The 23,389-nt window shown below is 37.1% G+C and overlaps 1 protein-coding gene across 1 annotated transcript in view; it reads right to left on the bottom strand.

Annotated features, from left to right (window-relative positions):
* CNTN5 (contactin 5) overlaps positions 1-23,389 on the bottom strand; it is a 221,962-nt gene that overhangs the window by 6,460 nt on the left and 192,113 nt on the right. The window contains exons 15-17 of the mRNA XM_034072837.1: positions 18,831-18,901; positions 17,518-17,752; positions 5,779-5,888 (exon numbers count right to left, since the gene is read on the bottom strand). Of these exons, the coding sequence (XP_033928728.1) occupies positions 5,779-5,888; positions 17,518-17,752; positions 18,831-18,901 (416 nt within the window). The remainder of the gene's footprint in view (positions 1-5,778; positions 5,889-17,517; positions 17,753-18,830; positions 18,902-23,389) is intronic.

The raw sequence follows: 23,389 nt of genomic DNA, 5'->3' as shown, positions 1-23,389 counted from the left end.
TGTTAAAACTTTGTTTCTGTGTAAAGTTTTTCTGCCTATAATATTTACAGACCACTTCATTGAAGTTTTAGGTTAAACAGTATCTTACATAATATTACTCTTTTCCCAGATTGGTTCCTAGGGTATGCATACTTTGATATAAATTAATGTGATCTAATTACAGGCCCTCTTCTCTAAATTCAGTAAAGTCAGAGTTATTCTCTGGATACTCTTCTGTTGACTACAGAGAATTAAAGCTACAAATTGAGCATATAAAATAAAAGCCTAAATTAGGTAGGATGAATAGGAGTGGACACAAACTTTCCTATGCTCTCTGACTGACTATTTACCAACGTCAACAGTACTGACATAGCTGAAAATTAATTCAAAGAGATCTCAGGGTACTGAAAATGCTAGGGGAGAAAGTGCAGTGAGATCAAAGAACTGCTACTAGCCCTGTAAGAAACACACCATGGTTCAGGTTTCATAAAAACTATTTTAAATATCATTATCACAAAGCTGCCTTGAACTGGCACATGAATTCATGTAAATGTTAGTGCAGCAGGAGGACCAAGCACTTAGGACAGGAGAAGAGGTACTTTTCATATCGTATCAAGACACTGGTGTGACAAGATGACAGGTTCCTGCAAAAAAAGTCTATCAGTCAACCTCAGTTGCTTCCCTCTCACCAAAACAACTGTTGACTGAAAGAAGAAAGAAAACACTGTTCAATACTTCTAGGTTCTGGAGTATTCTCTGGAGTAGCTTGCATCCTCCATCTCTTTTTTCAGGTACTATCTTCTACCATATTGTCCTGCATACACATGGAATGAAAACTGATACTGTACCTCAGCCTTGAGTACTGTCATAAATATCTAACCATATTTTCTTATAAAAAAACAATAATTATCTACATTCCTGATTTTAGGTAAGCTAGTAGTCTTGGAACAAACTATTGGTGATAGAGATGTTGCAAATGGTATGGTTCTCTTGAGGCTCACATTACAGATCTAGGGAGTGATCCATACCTTAAAGACTTGAAAAGCAGTAGTACTGTTCTGCTATAACCTCTTTTTTATAGTCTTCAGGGTTTTAGAAGGGTTTGAATCAGCATAAGAGTAACTCTGTAGGCGAAACTGACTTATACACAGAAATGTTCAATTGCTAATTTTTTGTTTGGGAAAATTAATTAATTCCAAAAGTGAAGTCTTGTAAATTGCTATTCAGGCTGATGAAAAACCAGTACTTCTTTTTTCCATCTTGTTTTACCAGCCTCTGGAAGAAACATCCGTATGTTCTTTCTAAAATACTTCAACGTGTACTTCACTAATTGAAAAACCCCATCATATTGGAAAAGGTCACGTGAGTGAGATGAAGCTCCCAATGACTGGAAAAAAGGGAAATATAACCCCCATTTTCAAGAAGGGGAAAATGGATGACCCAGAGAATTGCAGACCAGTCAGTCTCACATCTGTGCCTGGCAAAATCTTGGAGCAGATTCTCCTGGAAGGCATGCTAATGCACATGAAAAACAACAAGGTGCTTGATGACAGCCAGCATGGCTTCACTAAGGGGAAATCCTGCCTGACCAATTGGGTGGCCTTCTCTGGTGGGACTAGGGAACTGATGGACAGAGGTAGAGCAGCTGATGTCATCTACCTGGACTTGTGCAAAGCATTTGACATTGTCCCACATGACACCCTTGTCTCTAAATGGAGAGACATCACTTTAATAGGTGGACACCAAGCTGTGTGGTTCTGTTGATACGCTGGAGGGAAAGAATGACATTCAGAGGGACCTTGATACAGTTGTGAGGTGGGCTGATGCCAACCTTATGAAGTTTAACCACGACAAGTGCAAGGTCCTACACCTGGGTTGAAGCAATCCCATGCACAGCTACAGGTTGGGGAGAGAAGAGATTCAGAGCAGCCCTGCAGAGAAGGACTTGGGGGTGTTGGTCAATGAGAAAATGAACATGAGCCAGCTGCAGTGTGCACTCGCAGCCCAGAAAGCCGACTGTATCCTGGGCTGTATCAAAAAGAGCGTGACCAGCAGGTCAGAGGAAGTGATCCTGCCCCTCTGCTCTGCTCTTGTGAGACCTCACTTGGAGCATTGTGTGCAGTTCTGGTGTCCTCAACATAAAAATGGCATGGAACTGTTGGAACAAGTCCAGAGGAGGCCCACAAGGATGATCAGGGAACTGAAGCACCTCCCATATGAGACAGGCTGAGAAAGTTGGGGCTGTTCAGCCTGGAGAAGAGAAGGCTGCGTGGAGACCTCATAGCAGCCTTCCAGTATCTGAAGGGGGCCCTACAGGGATGCTGGAGAGGGACTATTCATTAGGGACTGTAGTGACAGGACAAGGGGTAACGGATGGAAACTTAAACAGGGGAAGTTTAGATTGGATATAAGGAGGAAGTTCTTTCCTGTTAGGGTGGTGAGGCACTAGAATGGGTTGCCCAGGGAGGTTGTGAATGCTCCATCCTTGGCAGTGTTCAAGGTGGGGTTGGACAGAGCCTTGGTTGACTTGGTTTAGTGTGAGGTGTCCCTGCCCATGGCTTTGGGGTTGGAACAAGATGATCTTAAAGTTCTTTCCAACCCTAACTATTCTACGACTCTATAAAACCAAAACAAACCCACATCAAAATTCCAGTAGATGTATTTTTCTGTTCCAGTGTGAAATATACAACATATATCTAAGAAACAGCAAAAACCTGAATATTTCTCTTTGAAAAGGCAGAATATGATATAAACTAATTATTATGTCAAGTAATCCTCTCTGAAGGTGACATTTGAGATTTTCTACTTTTCAAATTTTTTTGTTGCAACTTGGTCTTTTGATTAGGTGAGTCAATCTCATATCCCCTGGGGGAGCTGCACTGAAAAAGACATGAGCTTTGTGATCTATACTTAAGTATTAGCCTTGGTTTTCTGGAAAAGAAAAAGGAAAACAAAAATATCTTGTCTTCTATCCAGGAGTTCTTTCTCTTTCCCTTCACTACCAGTATGAGTGACAAGGAAAATATTGCCTAGGGCTAAAACAGATTTTATAACCTTCAGGCTATGGATTCTAAACTGTAAGTAGGAACTACACACTGTATTTTTTTACTATTCTGACAAAGTTTTCAAGTTACTTCTACTTTATCAGAGTGTAGCTGGCATATATTTAATAAGGCTGGGCAGACAGCTGACAAACCTGTACTGAAGTCAGGAATAATATGGGCTTTGGAAGATGCAAATGAGTACAGGAAACCCTGCATAAAACTCTTGTGACATAACAGTTAATATTGCCTTTCAGGGATGACAACATGAAATTGGTTAAGTTACTTTGCCTTTCATTACTCCTTAGCACAAAGTGCAAACAGGGCTGGAGTGAAAGTAGGTCACTGTGAACTTGTCCGTATGTAGTAAATATTCTGTCACTTTTGTTGATTAGAGCCCAGACATTCAAATGGTAAAAAAAATGTGCTCCCACCCTCCCTTTTATACTGCTGTTGCTAAAAGGCCAGGAAATGTGAAGATCGTGTAGGAGGTTGTCACTGCTGTGGTGACCACAGGCGGAATAGAAATTGAGACATGAAAACAAAGTGGCTAGTCAGATTATTTTGCATTCAATTTGAATCTAAGGCAACATTTTACTTGCAGTCCACAATAGGAAATGATTGTTAAAATAAAAATCATTAATCTTTTTATCAAAGTCACTGTATTTCTATATGTTATTTATTTGCTATGTATGGATTAAAGGAGTATTACAAGCTATTTTATGCACTGTTCCACATATAATAAAACTTTCAGAATCAGCTTTTAAATTAAAATAGTGTTCACAGAAGCTGAAGAAAGCAAATCATATGGAAAGCATAGAACTTGTTCTTTGGGGGAGACAATTTAACCCCAGTTCTCAGTATACAAGGTCCTTCCTTTCTGCATTGAGAGCATGCTTTAAAGAGAAACTGTCAGTATGTTAGCAAAACTTGGCTCACAGCATGGTCTTAGTGTTCCTAAGTGAATACTGTAACGTACTGACTCACTATACTGATCCTATAAGTCGTTATCTGCTTTTTGTTGAAATCCTTCTGAAAAATGGAACTAAAAAGATCTAGCAATACTGTCCTCAGATGGTGTTCTGTCCTGCTGAATTATGCAGAAGAGCAGCATTTACCTTTTTTTTTATTGAGTAAGGGCTGCTCTGTTCATAATTCTTCCTGGGAACGAGGACAGAGAAGAACAAACTACTCCCTGAAAAATCTGTCTGTCAGAAAGCAGGCAGAGAAATTCTGGATAAATGAACAAGGAGGGAAAACGTGGGGCAGGGGAGAAAGCACCCTCCTCTCCCCAGATAAAAGTAGTACCTCTGAAGGCTCCTCTAATACTCTCAATACACTCATAGACAATGTAGAAAGGAAGCGTTCTTTTATATATATTTCATTTTTTGTTCTGTCAGCTGCAGGTCCCTGTCTTGAAGTATTTACTCTGTAATCTTCATGCTAAAATCCTAAAATTGGTGTACAGCACAGTAGGAAGCCAATTTATTAATAAGGTTCAATGTTGATAACCTCTGCTGTATCAGTAACAAATTCCAATTTCGTATCTAAGAAGTCCATGAGAGACACAGAGACAACAGATACTGCTGATGTCAGAGTATGCTGAACTCTAAAGGTTTAAATCAGGAAGACCACTTCTGATACAAAGAGAATAAATCTGGGCAGCAATACAGGAATATCTAAGTATCAAGAGGCTACTGCAGCCAGGATAAAAAATGCTGACTGTGTCTAAGCTGTGGGGTAAATGTGCTTTCCTGGTAGAGACTGTCCAGCCTGAGGGTGTGCTGGAGAGTGTCATGATTCTGATGCTGCGCCAACCCCTACATTTCCTTTCTAAGGCCATAAGTGATGGTCATCAGGCCCCAGGTCTTGTCCAGACATGCTGCAAGGGAGACACTCCATGCTAGTAGGTCACAAGACATCTTCAAATATTCATGTGATTAGTACCTGCCATAGATCTACACGTTTATCTTATTATTTTACTATAGAGAATCAGGAAAGAGTCCGCACTCTCTAAGGGACTAAAGAAATCCAAACAACCTGCACCCCAAAATCAGTAAATTGAGTCTAGCTGAGATACTTAATGAGAATCAGACAACCTGAACCACAAGGTCAGGATGGGTTGTAGTGGCCCCAAAGGATAACTTTAGTCCTAAATATGATATGTTCCTGGTGGTCAGGGTTGTAAACTAAATCCAAAGCTACAAATGATCCAAAAGTGTGAGAAAGTCCATTGCCATGGTGGGTTCTCTTTTCCCAAGTCAGGAAGAGCTGTCTGCCTTATTGAGCTTGAGCTTGAGTGTGGCTGCTGCTTCCCATCCTGATACTGACCTCACGATCTGCCCAGCAGATGTCCTCCAGCCCCTGCAGCATAAGAGCACATGGATGGCAGAGGCTTTCCTTTCTTTGTATCGATTGCCCTCAGTAAATAACAAGTTTGAACTGGTCACTTAGAGATGGAAACGGTCAATACCTAATCTTCCCAGCCTGTGAAAGAGGTATGGTGGGTCACTTGAAGTTCTTTCTGCTCTTTCTGAAGTGTCAGTGAGATGTTATAAGAACTGGTGTTGAACAGTTTTCAAGCACAAATAAATAAAAGATGTTCTGGTGCTACAGCTGTGACCGATGTTCTACAGCTAGTCATACGTATGCTAAACCGAGCATAATTTCTATTGAAGTTTCACTACTGCACATGTTAACAGAATGCAAGGCTAGCAAAAGCAACAAGACTTCTCATTATGATATTCTGTGTTCATACCTCAAATCCCTGTGGTCTTCCTAGACTTTCTTTAATATGTTTCCACGCAACAAGAATCTCTGATACAGACAAACTTGTAGCTTTGACATCGATGGGAGCAGCAGTGGGTTCTGTATTAAGAAAAATTGAAACAATAAACCTCCACTGTAACAGCTTGTATTTATCAAAAACACTCCGTCTGAAACTGTCATTTACTTCCTTTATTCTACCTTAATACTCACAAGAAGATATGACACTTATGGGAAACATGAAAAAGTGAGCAAGATTAAGAGATTATTATTGTTGTATTTCTTTATTTGTGTCATGCTACATCAGTATCTCATCACTGATGACGGGTGCAGCAAACTGACAGAATCAGTTGCCTATGATTTAAAAACACCAAACCTTTAATATTTGAAAATGTCCCCCCTCTACACACCCCTTTCATAGCCCTTGATCAGCCTAACTTCAGCAGTAAAAGGAGCATTCATTTTCCTCCTGTCTTTCTAGTGCAATTCTGTCAGCTCAGGATACCTTGCTAGGGTGCTTAGTCAGTCCTGCTCCAGGGTTATACTGAGTCAGAAGTGACACCCAGAGCTGTAGCAAAAAAGGTATTTTTAAGAGTATGTTATTATGACCTTGAAGTCACAGGCAACAGTGTCAGGGGCATGCTGTGAAGCATTTACTGGTTTAGGTGTGGGATGCACACTTTTCTAAGCAAGGTGTTAAGACCTAGGATTTGTACCTCTGATTACCTTTGTTGTTACCATTGTCCCTATGTCCACGCTTCTATCTCCATGCTATTCATAGGACACTCTGTAGCCTTGACCTCCAGCTTATCTGTACCAGAGGACCCTCCTTACCCACCCACCAGGGCATGTGTCCTTCAGGTATGTCCAGGGTGCACACTGGAGGCTTAGGGCTGCAGAATGCTTTCAGTATCACACCTACCCAGCAGTACTGCCAAAGGCAAATTTCACTGTCATATCTCTGAACATTTTACACAGGTCCAACTTTTTTCAGTGGCTAGAAAGTTGAGTAAATCTATACAGGGATTGGCCACGACAGGCCATTGAGAATACTACAAGTTAGTGCACTGGGAGTGAAGAGAGTCCAAAAAATGGTCACATATCAAACTGTGTCACAAGGAAATCTTTTGAATCTTTTGCTTTATTACCTAAATATTACTGAAAATTTCCTTAAGTCAATTTGTGAGACAGGGCTTGAACACAGACATTGGAGCACACAATAGCAGCATTTCTCCACTGGTCTGGTGTATTCCACTTGCTCAGCAAAAAGCTGAATTCACATTCCCCTGCAGTCACAGAGCCTGTGATTTCTTCCTTAGTCTAGTGTTCCTTACTACATTTCTAATGTGTTGATCTGCTCTTGAAGGGCAAGCACAGGCCTTGGCTTTTATGCTATAAGGAAGCATATCAAAGAGCTTTGTAAAAGTATTTTTTTTGGGGGGGGGACACACACCCATTTAACAGGGTTTCAGTAAAGGATTTTCCTTACAGAACAGCCTGAATTAAAATTATACGTTTTTCTTAGTGATCAAACTGTCCTGACTCATCAGCGACCATCCTTTCTCTGATCATATTGCAGGCATTGCTCTGCCCTACACTTTTTCTCTGACATGGCTTGTATGAATCTTCCATCCTTTCTGTTGTCAGATTCTTAATGTTTGCAGTTCTTTTTGATCTTCTTTTTTATTTATTTCTAAAGGAAAGAATAATTTCTGACGTGATACGAAATTACGTTCACCAGCAATAAGTATTACTAATAAGTATAAAATGTGTATGGAACTTTTCAGGCAGCAAGGAATAAAAAAAAATCTGCAGGAATAAGTGAAATGATCTTCTGAATTCAATACTGAATGAATTGTGCTATGAAGAAATATATTCCTCATCCTATGATTTTCTGTTCAATAGTTACACCCTGCTTTCTATTTTATGTACCGCTAAGATTTGCATGGCAAAAGCTGTTTTCTAGTTTTTGTATTATTGAAGCAATTACCTTGTTGTCAGAAAAGATTGCAGTGGGATAAATAATTTGCAATGTACAGAAAATGTTGGTTGGCAGCCTTTACACTTTTATAAATGTAGATACCATTTTCTCTTCACAGCATTCACTAAGGGTGGTTTATGTATTGCTCAGAATAAAAAACAGAATATTTTCCGATGCTTTTAAAAACTGTTTTCAACAAACGGAGCAGAAATACTTTTGGGGGAGTTTATGTGAAGAAAATGCATTTCTTACATATCTAGAAATTATTCACTGCAATTTCACTGATATTAGATCTGGAGAATGTAAGTGTTCAGCAAAAGAGGAGAAATTACATATTTAGGAATAACGTATATTATGACTGTTTGAAAGTTTATGGAGACTATATGGCATTTTTTATTGATTTAGGTAAGATGAGGACCATATAGTTTCTGATGATATAATACAGTCTGTGGTTCACTCCAATGTCATGCTTTATTCTGTGTGTCTAAAACTAATCATAAGTCTGACAGGTTCATTAGGTTTTTCTATAATGGTCACTGATGTTATAATCATATTTTTTTCTTAGTGTCTTGGCATTATGCTAAATCTATAGGTGTCTGCCTGAGGTCACACTGCTTGGAATAAAAAAAAAGATCCAACATCTTTAATGGTCCCTTTAATATTCTCTGGTTGAATTAAAGATGCAGCATGGTAAGTTCTCAAAAGGCTACGTGCAATTTCTACAAAACACTGTCTTTCCATGTGCTCCAATCACACTTTAAGGGAACATGTTCAATCTGTATGGTTTTGGGTTGGTTATAATAAAGCAGGACAAGATACTATACTTAACTGCATTGGCCTACAGTTCAGAAAGAGAACCCTGAATTTTGATATTGGCAAATAAGGGAAAGAAGAATTAGTTACTAGCCCTCATTTTGTTCTCCCTGTTTCTGACAGTAAACAGATTTGTTTTTCTGATTTGTTTTTTGATCCTTAAAAATTTCCACATGACCTAACTTAAAAAAGAAGCCCAAGAGCCTATTCAAGTTTATGTTGTTCAACTCTTCTGTGGAACAGAGTATCGGTCAGGACACCCCATCCAATCACTTAATATCCATTCACTTCTCATTTTGAATACAAAAAGGAGTTTTACACACTTCCCTAATTCAAAATCTGAGCTCTCTGAAGCTAAGAACCTCAGCCTGAGTAATTGCATTATGACTCCAGGTAGTTCCACATAGTTGAGATTTTGGGACTTCAGCCAGGACCCATGTCTGCAATAATTCCTGTCTGTGGAAAAATCCACAAAAGAGATCTATTAGAAGTAAAACCATGAGGAGTTATCCCTCTTGTGTCAACCTGTAGGTAAAGAAAGTGGTAGGTAGCATTTTCTCCCTTTCTGGAGATAGCTACAGGGACTATCTTGCAAATCAGGAGACTTCCAGTAAACTGTTTCTATTCCTGAGAATTGCCAAGAGATATTCTGCTCAGCTCTACCCCTTGGCTTGTTTGCTGTGCATCCCTGGTTTTGTGGACTCCACTACATCTGTGGTGGCATTTCTACCTGCAGGGTAAGACTTTCTTTAGAATCTTGTGCTAGAGAGAGAAAAGATGTTTGATTTCCAAAACACCAAAAGTTAGATGACTCATTGTTTCCTGGACCAGAAACAATGAACTTCAACTTCTCCCTTTTCTTCAAGTAATTTCTATTTTCATCTTCTTTCTCAGTGTCTTTGCAAAGGACTTTAAAACAGACTAAAATAAGAAGGGAAATGAGCTTGCAGTCAAGCAGTGATCTGGCCTGCAGTGCTGACCTCTGCTCTGGACCCTCTTTTATTTAGCGGTGAAATGCCCTTACTTGTCAGGTTGAACTTCTGAAGCCTACTCCTGTAATGTCGATCTGTGGTGGTGTGCTCCCCTGCCTCACCCTTTGTTTCATAACTGCTCAAGTGACAACCATCAGTGGTTGTGCTGACAGATGGGTCTGCGTTGTGATGGTCACATCCAACTCAGTCTGGGGGGACAAATAATGACAATGGCCAACAACAAATCCGAAAAAGGTGTACCATGTCCCCCCCTGTGCTGGTCAAGCGCCAAATGGGAATGCAAACACAACTAAGGGTCAATCATTTTACTACATAAATAGTGGACAGCCCAGGGCCCATTGAGCAATCCTGCATGGCAGGTGGCTGCACACCAGGATCTCTCCTTGAGTAGGGACACTTCACAAGGCTACTCGAGACTGAGAGATTCCTTGCCACAACGGATTCTTGACTAGTGATTAATTGCATGCTAAACTTTGAAATCTTAGCTAAGTGATACAAAGGATTGATTGTCCATGTATAATCCTTTAGACATAAACCGCTGACTAAGTCTGAGGCTAAGTCTGGATCTAGCTGCATCTAGTCTCCTGCCTGAGAGGAGTTTAGAAAGCAAGGGGTTCCTTTCTGAAACTTGTAATTCTAAGGGAGGCTTTCCCTGACAGTTTTGTCTGGCCCTGTCCTCCATGCAGTAAAGAACCAAGTGTATTTTGCCACTGAATCTTGTTAAACCACTGTTGCATTTACTATAAAACTTTGTTAAATTGCTGTTTTATATGAAGAAACATATTGTTGCTTCTCTTTTATGAGTGAATTGCATTATTCCATCCACAATATACTCTCCTGCACACTTGCTCTCAGTAAAAAACAACTGTGGCTGTCCCTTCTCCATGGAATAACCCAGATTTATTATACAGTGGAGTGTGATGTGGGATAAAGAGCTGCCTTATTCCATGAAGGCTGCACCAGCATGTTACTTACACAGGGCTTCCTGACCTTAGCACATGAATAGAAGCTGGACAAGCAGACTAATAATGTTCATGGTTTGTTAGATTCAATGTTCAGGAGTGTTGCCATTTTCAGGAATATAAATGGCCATTTCCACATTGCACATCTGACTTCCCATGGAAGCTAGTGGCATTAATCAGATGAATGTTCAATAAACTCTTACATGTCAGGATTGTGATTTCTTTCTTTGAAAAATCAGTGGAGACAGCTCTAGCTGGATTTTTACAGGATCTCTCCAGATGGATCAGCTGTCAGAAACAGGAAATAATCCACTGAATTTTACAGTTAATATGCTGATTTATTAATTTTCAGGTTCACCTAAACCTCAAACAGCTAAGATTTAGCTATGAAATGAACTACACTTCACTTCATGAATGTAAAATTTTAATTAAAGACGTGGAGGCTGTACTTAAAATTGTGTAATTGCATATACATTCCATATATCAGGACAGGGTAATTTATGTATTCGTTTAAATAAGGACTCAGGGTGAAAAGTGATGGGAGATGGGCCTAATCAGAACAATTCTTGAGTTTCTAGTGTCTTGTTTAATATTACATCATCCACTAGCTGGGCTGATGCAGAACTTCTTAGAGTCATAAAGAAACAAAATTGCAATGACTGTTACATGTCTCTGCCTTTCAGGTAACTGAGATCTTTGGTTCTCTATTATCTCAATGAGTTAGTACAAATCCACCCAAAGCAAGGACAAAAGCTCTGTGCAGTATCATTACATCTTGTATGTATTACAAAAGTGCATTGGGAGTCCCTTATGAGGTATTAAATATCAAGACTTAAGGCTTTACCTTGTACTGCTTGGGGCTATCTATTTCACTTCGAGAAGTTTTTAGTAGTATTTACTACAGTGTTTATCAAAATTATAGAAGGTTCAATTTTTGTGAAGATAATGTCGTCAGGTGCCTGAAGGAGAAGACAGCTACTGAAATTAACAGAACTGATTCTGTATCTCCCATGGTAGCAATCGTTAAAGAAAAAACTTTATAAAAGACCTAACTCATCTTGAAACCAGTTTGGTACCCTCTTCCTCTCAGAAGCTTATTTCACTTTCCTTTTATATTCTCACCTATTTCTATACCACATGTATTCTAATTAATATTTATTCTTGTACTAAAAGGCTGTGTCTATACAGTCTATACAGTCTTTAATGTGAGGTGTCCCTGCCCATGGAGGGGGGTTGGAACTTGATGATCTTAAGGTCCTTTCCAACTCTAAATATTCTATGATTCTATACTTGCTAACGAAATATGGACAGAGAGACAAGGAACCAGCCTGAGCATGGACATACAGTTGTCCATGGCATTAAATAACAGAATGACCTGTGGTGACGTAGTGACTCTGGACCAAAATATGCTCAGGAATATACTGGTGCCTGGCCAGCGATAGTTACCAGGAGGTATCTGAATGCAGCCACAATCTGGAGTGTGACACTGTTCAACTGTGCAGATGTGAACTATTTTTGGCCAATTGGACTCAAAGATAAAGAATATCTGTCTTGTTTTATTTGCCTTATTTATTTATTTTATATTTTATTTGTTCTTTACCTTTAAAATCTCTCCATCATTCTTAATAATTTCCTTGATTTGCAGATAGTATTTTACCCAAACTAAGCCTTTTTTTTTTTTTCAACTAGGTCAAAATAATCAGTTTTTTTCTGGTTTCTACTCACTTGCTGATGATCCTATTAGTCTTCTGCGCCTGTATCATCTTGAGTTCTTTGTTGATCATGAGCAACAAGAACTGTTGATAAGATTTCAGCTAAGCTTTATGATAGTTTTATCAGAATGATGCCTTGATTAACATTAAAACATTTGTGTCTGTCTTATGTGTAGGTTCTAGCTGTTGGGTTCCCATTTTGTATGGATTGCTTGTTACTACTCCTTATGTACTTGATGTAGCACTTGTATGTTATTCATATTCCTTTCCTCTAGTCATCCAACCGACATTTTTCCTGTGTGTCGTTCAGATCCTTCCCTGTATTTGCAGTGCATCCTAAGGTTGCAGTAACAGCGGTATCATAACCAGCTTTCCTATTGGCATTAAACATATTAAACATATATGATCTAAGAATGGTCTTTAAGGAATTTTGCCATTAGCGTTCCAAGCCTTTTGCAAGTCTGGTGGCAAATGTATTTTTTTTTTCTGTATTCTGAAATATTTGGGTTATTTTCTTAATAAATTAACTGGGTTTTTTTTGGGTTTGTTTTTTTTTTTCCAACTGTTCCTTGTTTACTTTATTTTTGATGGAAAAAATCCTGCCCCAGGTCATTGAGCACATGAAAATACCAGAGGTTTTCACTACAGGTGTAAAAATTTGCAGATTTTCTCATTCTTCTTATCTATCCTACCTAAATCACCTTATTTATTAAAAATAAATGATAAAGTATTTCATTATTGCTCGTCCATTCCTTAATTATCTTTAATATCAGTAACTTACATACTTCACCTCATGTCCTGCTTTAGATGCCTGCCTAACTTTTAAAGAATACTTTTTTCAGCTTATTTTTTGCAGACTTTATTAAGTGTGCTTTTTACTTATTATGGATACCTTTAGTACTGCCTTAGCAATGTACCATTTCTTACAGTTTACACTTTAGGTAGATTTTATACCTTTGCTCAGAAACTTTCCAAAACACTTTCATGTCTAGTCTCAACTGCTAATTTGAGTGTATTAAATAAATTTTTGATTAATTGTTCCACTGTTATTTGTTCTGATAAGCTTTTCCATAGTGTCTTATTCATCAAAACAAGACTATAGCACCTTTATTTCTTCTTGGTCAGTACTGGATAAGGAATCTGATAATTATCACAAGGTCATTAGTTTTATTTACTACCCAATCTACCCTGAGCAGCTAAATTCTCTCATAAATGAAGGTGTCCTGTAATAATTATCTAAAATTAGAAAGGTCTTTCTCAGCATTCAAATTGATCTGGCAATCAGCAACTGACCTCTACTTCAACTCCCAGTTTCTGAAATGCCCTCTTCTGAAATGACATAGAACCCAAGGATATTCTTTTTCACCCAAACAGTGGTTTTCTATTTCCTGATATGTTATCACATCATCAGCATGCTATGACATCCAGCCATTTTTACTTTCTTTTCTTTCCTATGTAGTTCATACTTCATCTAGTTATGCTTGCTAAAGCAAGCCTACCAGACATCAGTCTTATCAATACAGCCTTTTCCATCTTCTTGCAAGTACACTTTCACAGTCTCATATTTTCTTTTCCGTTGCTGTATTTCCAATTTTTCCAGTTTTCCTCTTCCAGGGAATTAAATCCACACATAGAGATTCCATATGATTTCCATGATACTGAAAGCTTGTATGAGTAGTCTTGGCATTCTTAGCCACTCAGTACTTAAATGGAATGTAGTCATCAAGAAAAAATCTCCAAAGAATATATAAATGTTAAAACAAACAGTACCTAACACTGCTTTTGTTCATGGTTTTATTTTCAGTATCTTATGCCTTTACAATTTTCATTCTCTATGGATAACACTCATCTGTGCCTGCACAGCAGTGCTTTGTTTCAGTATGCTCTACCATGAACCTGATACTATTATTTTTCTGGCAGAGAGTACACTCAGAAGACTTTTCCCTGCTGTTTATGATCCTTTTCAGTGTTAGATTTGCACATTGCAACCTTTCTTCTGGCAGGCAGCCTAGCTTGCTGTGCTCTCCATGTGTTCTGGTGTCTCTTTCTATTAAAGGGTTTCTTCATGAAAGGTTCAGGCTTGTCTTTCCCTGGTGCTTTAACATGTCTGTTGTGTCCTTCTGCTTTCTTACTGAAGATAATTGCACATCTTTTTTTTTTCTATCCTGCATCTTCTGTATATCATCCTCGTTCCCTGTTCAGAACTGGTGCCTGGCTCTCATTTTCTCTTTTACTTCACTAAAACACCTGACCTCCTCTTTTCTTCTTTTCTCCTTGATTGTTCGCTTTCTTCCTTTGCTAAGGTCTCCAGGGAAGACTCCTTCCAGCTTTTCTACTGCATTAAGCTATCTTTTCCAGAGGGTCACATTTGCCTATTTTTGTCCTGAATTATCTAACTAGTTTTGTACAATAGAATGCTTCTCCATTCTGTTCTCTATTCTTCAGTTACATCATCTGCATCTTTAGCTCCAGGATAATCTCTCCCATGAGGTGTATTCTGGTGATGTTTCCTATGAAGTCAAAAGGCCAATGAAGAAGACATGTCTTAAACCAACTATAGCCAGTCATATTTTTTCCCCACTTTAAGTCTGGATTATCATTATACTTGATCTTTCAGTAACAATTTCTGTCATATTATCTTCTAAATATCTGACTTAGAGACAAAGGTAAAAGTATTACCCTATTTACTTATGAAAAGTCCTCAGTGTTTGGCTTGTTTTCTGAGGTTGTTTTTTAAGCCTTTTGCCCCAGTCAGAGACATTTTCCATAATCAGAGGGAAGTCAGTTGTGTTCAGAGAGGGAAACATCTTCCTCAATACCACCTGCCAAGCCGCTTGCCTAGGCACAGCTCAGTGTCACCATGAATGGGCTCTCAATGTAGATCAGAGTATACAATATGTAGTCACAGTCATCCAGAAAAGAGAGAATTTTTACCTTGTCCAGAACCTGCTTATGCACTCTCGGTTTCTTTTCCTGTCTGCACAGGCAATAGGTTTTAGACTTCTTTACACAAATGTGTTATGACAGTAAACAACTCCAGATCCATCTGTAGGTGTGGGAAACATTTTAATATGTAATATAAAGTTTCCTTAACTTTTAATAGCTTTATCCTAGGCCTGTGTTCTAGATGTTTGCAGAGGAGTGAATTGAGCATATGAGGAAAAGCAAGTAAACTCAGGGTTTGCTAGATAAGCCCTAGGACCATAATATATTGCACTGTCAATCTTTATTTAATATCTCCTCTTCAACAGAAATCCTTGGGAAAATGTACCTTCAGTTATTTAGCTGCATAAGTGTGAAAGTGCATGCCTCCTTCAAAGCCAGTTCCCCCTTTTCTTATACATAGCAAGCTGAAAGGTCTATGGTTCTCAGGGTCCATACTGCCAAGAACTTGGGTGTAATAAACTGTTTTGTCACTCCTTTAAATTTCCAGTGTATCACCTAGGTTTATTCTGGAGAAAAGCTTTTTATGAATTAATTCTGCATTGTATTGTCACAGCATCCCATATTTTTTCCTCAAATACAAGTCTTATAAAACATTTAGCCCCACATAATTCCTCTTACCAAAGGAAAGTCTAATGTACAGACACATACAAAGACTGAATTTGCAAAGCTATTATGGGTAAGTACTTTCTAATAATCAAATTATAATCAGGAATCTTGTTTTCTAGAGACAGCCTCTGAGAGTGTCAAAGGTTAATTTTAATAATTCTACGAACATAATTTGTAAAGTTCATATTTTTACAATAAATGTTAGAAAAAATGATATATATATATTACTGATTATTCCTTCTCCAGTCTTGTCCAAAAACCAAGCAAAGGACTACTTAGTACCATTACGCATTCAACTTTATTTAAAATAACTTTCACTATTTAAAAGAAATCCATTAAGGTTTTGTCTCCCTTCCCTTGCATAACTCTGTCTTTACTGAACTTTCTGATTAGAGTATGAAATTGTTAAATAATAAAAGCATCACCATTGGTATCACAATATCATGTTCCATTGAGGAATGTCAATGAGGAATGTCAGCTGTAAAATTTCCAAGTTGTAGGGGGCAATTTTTACATTTTAAAGTGTAATTGTTTTGAAAGTAATATGAACACTTGGTAATGCTGATCCAAGCGGTGGAACACAAACAAATTACTGGAACTGCTTTTAGCAAAAACAGCGTTTCCAACCTCTGTAATTACTATGAGAGAAGAGCAGTATATAATCTCTACTTCATCATGGCTCCAAAATGACACATTTATTGTAGGCTAATATAATATAGCATTTAATGGTTTCCAGCTTCACATGAAATGCCATTATCTTGACACTACATTTTTGTAGATATATTATGAAATTCATCCCATCCATCTGTACTTACTCTTTTAACAGGAGACAGTGGGATAACTCAAAGATGGCATAGTAAAGAAGAACTGAAGTATATGACTTGCACTAATGAAACTGCGAAAATGTTCCCATGGATAACATTTATTTACCATTTTTGTATATGGAAATTTCCAAACACAGGCCTCTGTTAATAGTCAATACAGAACACTTCTTTTGCTGGTATAAATTTGTTTTGTTTTGTCTGTTTTGTTTTTTTTTTTATTTTTCTTGTTTGTTTTTTGGTTTTGTTATTTTTTTACAAAATCCTGTTGAGTGTCATATCAAGCTGAAAATTTCAAGAAATATACGAAACATTTTTCATTTGTTCTTCTGAACTATTGCAGTAATTCACATTGAATATTTGGACATTAATACAAATTCAGAACTTTTATACTAATTAACTAAAAAAACAATAGAAAAACTAAAAATAAGAAAAAAATTGTACTTTGAAATTTTTTGCTATCCATTAACCAGGTAATGAACAGTGATAAGTGAATTTATTTAGTCTTTGAGCTTTTCTCTGATTAACCCATCAAAAATTATCATGAACTCCAGAAACATCAGAAGATATCAGCCTTTCTTTGCTCATTGTTAGAGCTGCCCATCTTAAAGTTAAGACTATAGATTTCATATTAGGGATGAAATTTCATTAAACCTTTTGAGTTTTTGTTAGGACTGATGTGGCTTGAGGTTTTTTCCTAACCTTTCTCAGTCGTTTTCTGGGGAACCTTGGCAAATTAGTTCATCTCCTTCTCTGCAAAGCATGCTTAATGTTACGTAGCACTTCTTCAAAGAATTTTGAAATTGAAGATTGAAAAAGAATAGTATAACAGAACACATTATATAAAAATAGCTTAGCAGAGTTTGTAGCATGCAAGTTAACTTCTTGTTGAACTGACCTCCTTCAGCTGAGCAGATGACCACAATAGGGCTGAAGGGACCATCTCCTTTGTTGTTGTAAACACCAACCTTCACCTCAAAAGGAGTCAGAGGTGGCACACTTTCATCTCTGTAGATGAACTTCGAGGCATCTGAAGATGTCACCATTTTTTCCTTCCAGCCACGGGTTCCATTGGGTCTGAAGGCTACAATATATCCAAATCCTTGTCCATTCTGAAACTCTTCTGACACTGGCTAAAAAATAAAGTTCAGGTAATGATCAGACGTGGTTTTACTAATTTAGAAAGAAGCCACAGAGTGGCTGCCCATAATCTGACTGCTTGTGTGAGAATGATCCCTTATAGTTGCATTGTAGGATTTTACTCTTCTACTAGGAGAGTTGCTGCTGTTTATAGTTGTAGACTAAAAAGCAAATCTGCTCTACTAGGGGAGTTGCTGCTGTTTATAGTTATAGACTATAAAGCAAATCTGCTCTATCAGTTGTCTCAGCTAGCTGATGTAGGAGACTGCAGATATGCCAATGGAATACAGCCTTTTAAGATGTCTTAAAATTCACCATTTTAAGCAGTTAGAATTCTGTGTGTTTCTTACCATCTGAATCTCTCCTAAAGTTGGCTAGGCTAAAATTTTTATCATTAAAATCCCATGTCCTTATTTGATGTAACTGTTCTTGGGTTTATATATATATGTATATGTACATTTTCTGAATCTGAAACTTTATTATGAATCTAGAAGTTTTGAAAAGTCCTCAAGAAAAGTCTCTGTTTTCCTGCATCATTTATGATTAGCAGACAAAGCAACTCCTGCAGTTGCCCACTAACACAGTCATGAATCTGCATTTTATCTTGTATCACACATATCTTCTCAAAATAAAGGTCTACTTCAAGTCTTTGGTTTTATATTTTTACTAAATGCTTAAAACAAATAATTCTCAAGTTAAAAAACAAACAAACAAAAAAAAAAAAACAAAAGCACAAAATAGCTACAAGGCTTTCCTTCTATTCCTATAGCTATTATTTCATCTAATGTAGCATCTACATAAGATTCAGAAAAATCAAATCAACCCAAGCAGTAGAACAGGAAGAAAAGACTTAAGAATTAGGACAACAGTTGAGCTGCTGCTATAGTGCCATCTACTCAAACCACATGAAAATGCACATTGCTTCAAAACTTTAGAACCTATTTAGAGAACAGTATTTTGTGTTCATGTCCTGCCAAGATTTGCTGTAAGGAAACCCCAGTACACTACTCTTTACTTTGCCCTCAAAGAAGTAAACATGAAACAAAGCCTTTAATCAGAAAAGTCCCTTACCTCCCATGCTATTACTAATTCATGTCGCCTTCCACTTCTGCCACTTACATTAGCTGGAGGTGTCTTTGGAACTGTGAGCAAAAAGCAAAAACAAAACAAAAAAAAAACAAAGCAAAACAAAACAAAATGTTCAAGTTATTAAAGTTTTCCCCATAGTAATAAGTTGCTGCAGCAGACATAAGGCTATTAAATCGGAACAGAAATAACAAACACAGCAGTCTGTGGTCAAGAAAATTTGCTCAAGTTTCATTTCAGAGCTACAGTCAAGCTGGTAAACACAAAGTATTATCTGAGAAGACAAATAATATTGAAAAAACTAGCTGCTTAAGTGCGATGTCTTCTGCAGATTAGTCAGAATTTCAGTGTACAGATCATCTAGGAGGTAAACCAGGAACTATCTTGATAATATTTGTATTTTTTGAATAGACAACTCAAAGACAAATGTCAAGGAAGAACTTGACATATTTCAGGCTTCAAGTGAAGTCTTAGGCCACACATGGTGTGTCTCTGCTGTTTCCCAGGTCATTACGGATTTTGAATGTCTTAGGTTTTGTAAATCTTTCTTGTATACTTTATCAGGAAGACAATTTTCAGAAATTTGAAAGTAATCATGCTTAAACATCCCCTATAATTTCTTTCATAAGGCTGGAATCAGACTACACAGTTCTTTAAAAACTGAGACTACCATTATGGTTTTAAAAGCACATATGAGCAGCTGATGGAATTCCTTAAAAGAAATTATAATTATCATCAACAGTATGAATTTGGTTATCATATTTTGCAAAACTATAAATCAATTGTTCCACTGGAATTGTATAATTTCTTTTGTCTTACTTAGTGCTTTCTAAATGATTAATGTTTTGATTTCATTTACTTTCTTTATTTGATTAAATATGTCCTAGGAGAAAAACTTTCTTTTCTTTACAGCAGTACACAGGTCATTGGTAGAAACATACTGTGAGGCATTAACTGAAAAAGAGCATTCTCTTTAGCTGATTTATTGTGTAGCACTGTGCCTTTGAACTATACAAAGAAAAATACATTTAAATAAATGTACACAGTACTCTTTATTTTCCACTTTGATCATTAACAAATTAAGGTCAATGAAAGTGCAGTTTTTACTAGATCCTGGAAGTTAACCTAAACTTTCAGAATTCATTTGTGTATTATCTTTTTGAACTCTGAACTCCCATTTAAAGAACTTAAGCCCTATTCTGTTTTTTCACATAAATGTTGCAAACCCACAAAGCTTATGAATTGCTTCTGATTTACACTTTATCTGTGTTTTTTTCCCTTCCTTAATTAAATAAATAAATAAAAATAATCAGTGTGCAACACTGGGATGAATTTCTACAGTGAAAAGATGCAGATGAAGAATCATCTGCCAGTTATTTAAGAAGCAAAAATTATGATGCCATCTCTAACAGAGCATATTTAAACCTTGTGCAGCACCCATTTTTCTCTTGGCTTTTTAAGAGATTTTTTTTTGGTAAGTTATAAAGATAAATGAAGTTTTTATGTAGGTGTCATGTTCCTGATGAGAGAGTATGCTGTACTCCTTTGAAGCACCCAACATGATGGGCTTATTTAACCTGCAGTGTCCTCTTTTTGGAGTTTTCTTATTAACAGTTTTGCAGACTGAAGCCCTATTTAAATGAATAAACGTTACAAGAATAAAACTGTCAAAACGATGGATTTCTTTTGCACCAAACTAAAATGTACATTCACACAGTGAAACTCTCTCAAATGAATAACCATTAAAAGAATAAATGTGTCAAAGGAATAAATTTCCTCTGCACTGCACCAAAGCAGATTATACACACTTAGAGGAGGACATTTTGAAATAAGTAACTATTAAGAGAAGAAAACTATTAAAAGAAAAGAGTTTTTGCAAGGCACTGAGCTTATATACTAGCAAACCTTTCAGCAGCGTCACCTTTATATCAGTGTTATATCTGAATTTACTTATTCATAGCCTACGTTTATTGCCATGCAATTAGTGACTTTCCAATCTTTAAGCTGTTAATTCTCAGCAGTGACACTCACGGAGATGCACTTGCACCAAAGCATGATAACTAAACTTGGCTCCTGGACAGGATCCATTCAGCCTGGGAAATGAGGACTTTAGGAACTGTTCTCGTTAATGTTCATCAAAGCTGAGAAATTCAGTATTGTTTCTTCTGGATAAATACATCCCAATTAGTAGAAAAGAGCTCTTTGTGTATTAGTGTCTCATTTAACAAGAAGATGAGAGAACATCACCAGCTGAAAAATTAATGTTTCCTTTGCTTAGAACTGGTCCTTAGGATCATAAAATGTGACTATGCTTTGCTTGATCATATGCCTGTAATTCTGATCAAAGCCTTCTCATAAGCCCCTTTGTCAGCTACCTATTCTCACCTGTCTCCTGTTTTATTCTTAGATCATAAGCTCTTTGGATCAGGTCAGCTCTTCTTTTTATTTGTTTCTGCAAGCACTGGTAATGTTGGGAGTTAAAATCCAGGTCTCTTTGTTGTTCCGGTAATGAGAACAAGAAATAGTTACTAAAACCTGTGTTCTGAAAGACATGGTTACTAGATGTAAGTCAAAGTAAATAATGGTTTATGCCCGCACAAGCTGATGTTGAAACATCCACTTGAGACAAACAAACAAAACTCTTGAAATGACTCTGCCAAGAGTTTGATTTAAACAGAAATAGCAGGGTTTCTTTATTGTGTTTACATTTTCATGGAAGTACTGTGATATGCTGAAAATGAAAGTGAAATTAAACACTATTAAAATTTATAACCCCTATACCAAACAAAAAAAAACCCTTCAAAATTTTGTCTAAGAGCAGGCACAAAGAATGTAGCCCTCAGCAGTCCTATGAAGCATTTGATAACATGCTGAAACTATGAATGAAGGAAAGGTGATATGGAAAGGTAAAGTGTATATATGAAACTGAGGCCAGTTATTTAATAATTCAGGCATATATTATGCATGAAAAACAGTGGTGTTTGTTTAGGACAAAATGTATGCACAGAACTAGTGTTGCTGAGCGCTTTGTCTATGGGAGCAGTGGTTATAAGGTGCAGAAAAGTGCCGATAATGCCACCTATGTGTAAAATTCAAACTGTACCTGTTTTTAAAACACAAATGATATGTTTCATTTGTTATAATGTCAGAATGAAATATATAATGATTTTCAATACTTTGCCCCAAGGCGAGTACCCAAAATCTTTGAATGAGCTCATCTTTACGGTCTACCAGAATTCACAGTTTTCATTGATAAATAAAAGTAAGGGCAGACTGAAGAGAGAGAAACATTTAGAACTAGTTTAAACACAATTAAGCAGAGAGCAGTTTTCAAAATATTGGACACAGTGGAATGCTGGAAGGGAAGCTAACACCTACCCCAAATACTCATGGCTTCATAGCTATGGTATTAACTACCACTTCCAAAATCTTACCCAAACCTTATGAATGCAGATTTTAAAGTACAAATGTAGTTTGAAAACTAACCCTCTTAGTTGTGGATAAGGCATGGTTTAGAAGGAAAGGATTTGTTGCAGCACTTCTTAATGTGAGGAACAAAGCAACAGCACATTCATTAGTATTTTCTTCTCAGTTCTTTTCCTTTCTATATAGATTTTTTATACATATATACGTGTGTGTGTGTATCTGTCTCCTGTTAATATCTCCTGCAGTACACATCTGGAAAACAGACATAAGTGAAAACCCTTTCAATGTGGGAAAGGCCAGCCCTCAAGTTCACACCCTCCCATGAAACATTTCACATCTCATCTGTTTAGGATTGCAAAATATTCTAGCATCTTGGAAGTGGATGATACACTGTATTCAACTAGTAGAAAACAAGGATGCCCCAACTGGCCTCAGGATCTGCATTTCCTTTCTCACTTCATCTGTGTTTTTAATATTGGTAGTTTAGTAGGAGATAGAACTCAGTTTTATTCACTGATACTACTGTCATGTGTCATCTGTGTCTGAATAGCCTCCAAATCACCACATATAGGACTGAAATTTCAAACGCTATTATATATATGGCAGAGAACCAATTCCTTAGCCTTCCTGTTATTCTTTTAGCATCACACATATTTTGATTGTTTGCCAATATATACTGCATATTAAATCGAGCCTGCAATAGTATGTGTTAGTAGTCTATTGGTTCTAAATATACCCATGCAGGCATGGGTATATCCTTCTTTTGTTTTTCTCTATGGAAAAGCACATTTTCTACAAAGCCTTTAGTAGCCCATGTAATCATCTCCAAATGTCACATACACAGGAGGTTATTATTTTTTTTTTTGAGCAAAAAATGCTTATGATAATGGGAAAAGCTGAAGTTTTTTTTATACAGGTCACAAACAAATAGAGCACCACTCCTAACAACAGAAAAACCCTAAAACAAAGCCAGTCTAAACCAGGTATCTTTTTTTATCCTGGACAGAGGCCTTTCTTGTTATGCTATGAAGAAATTCTAGCTGAAAGTAAGTGCCACATAATGGAAAATAAGAACTTATTAAAGATAAAGCCTGAGTATAACCTGTTACTAATAGAGT

The sequence above is a fragment of the Melopsittacus undulatus genome, chromosome 2, assembly GCF_012275295.1.
Source record: "Melopsittacus undulatus isolate bMelUnd1 chromosome 2, bMelUnd1.mat.Z, whole genome shotgun sequence".
Taxonomy (NCBI): Eukaryota; Metazoa; Chordata; class Aves; order Psittaciformes; family Psittaculidae; genus Melopsittacus; species Melopsittacus undulatus.
The sequence above is the reverse complement of the archived record's forward strand: the minus strand, read 5'-3'. Positions and strand labels throughout refer to the sequence as shown.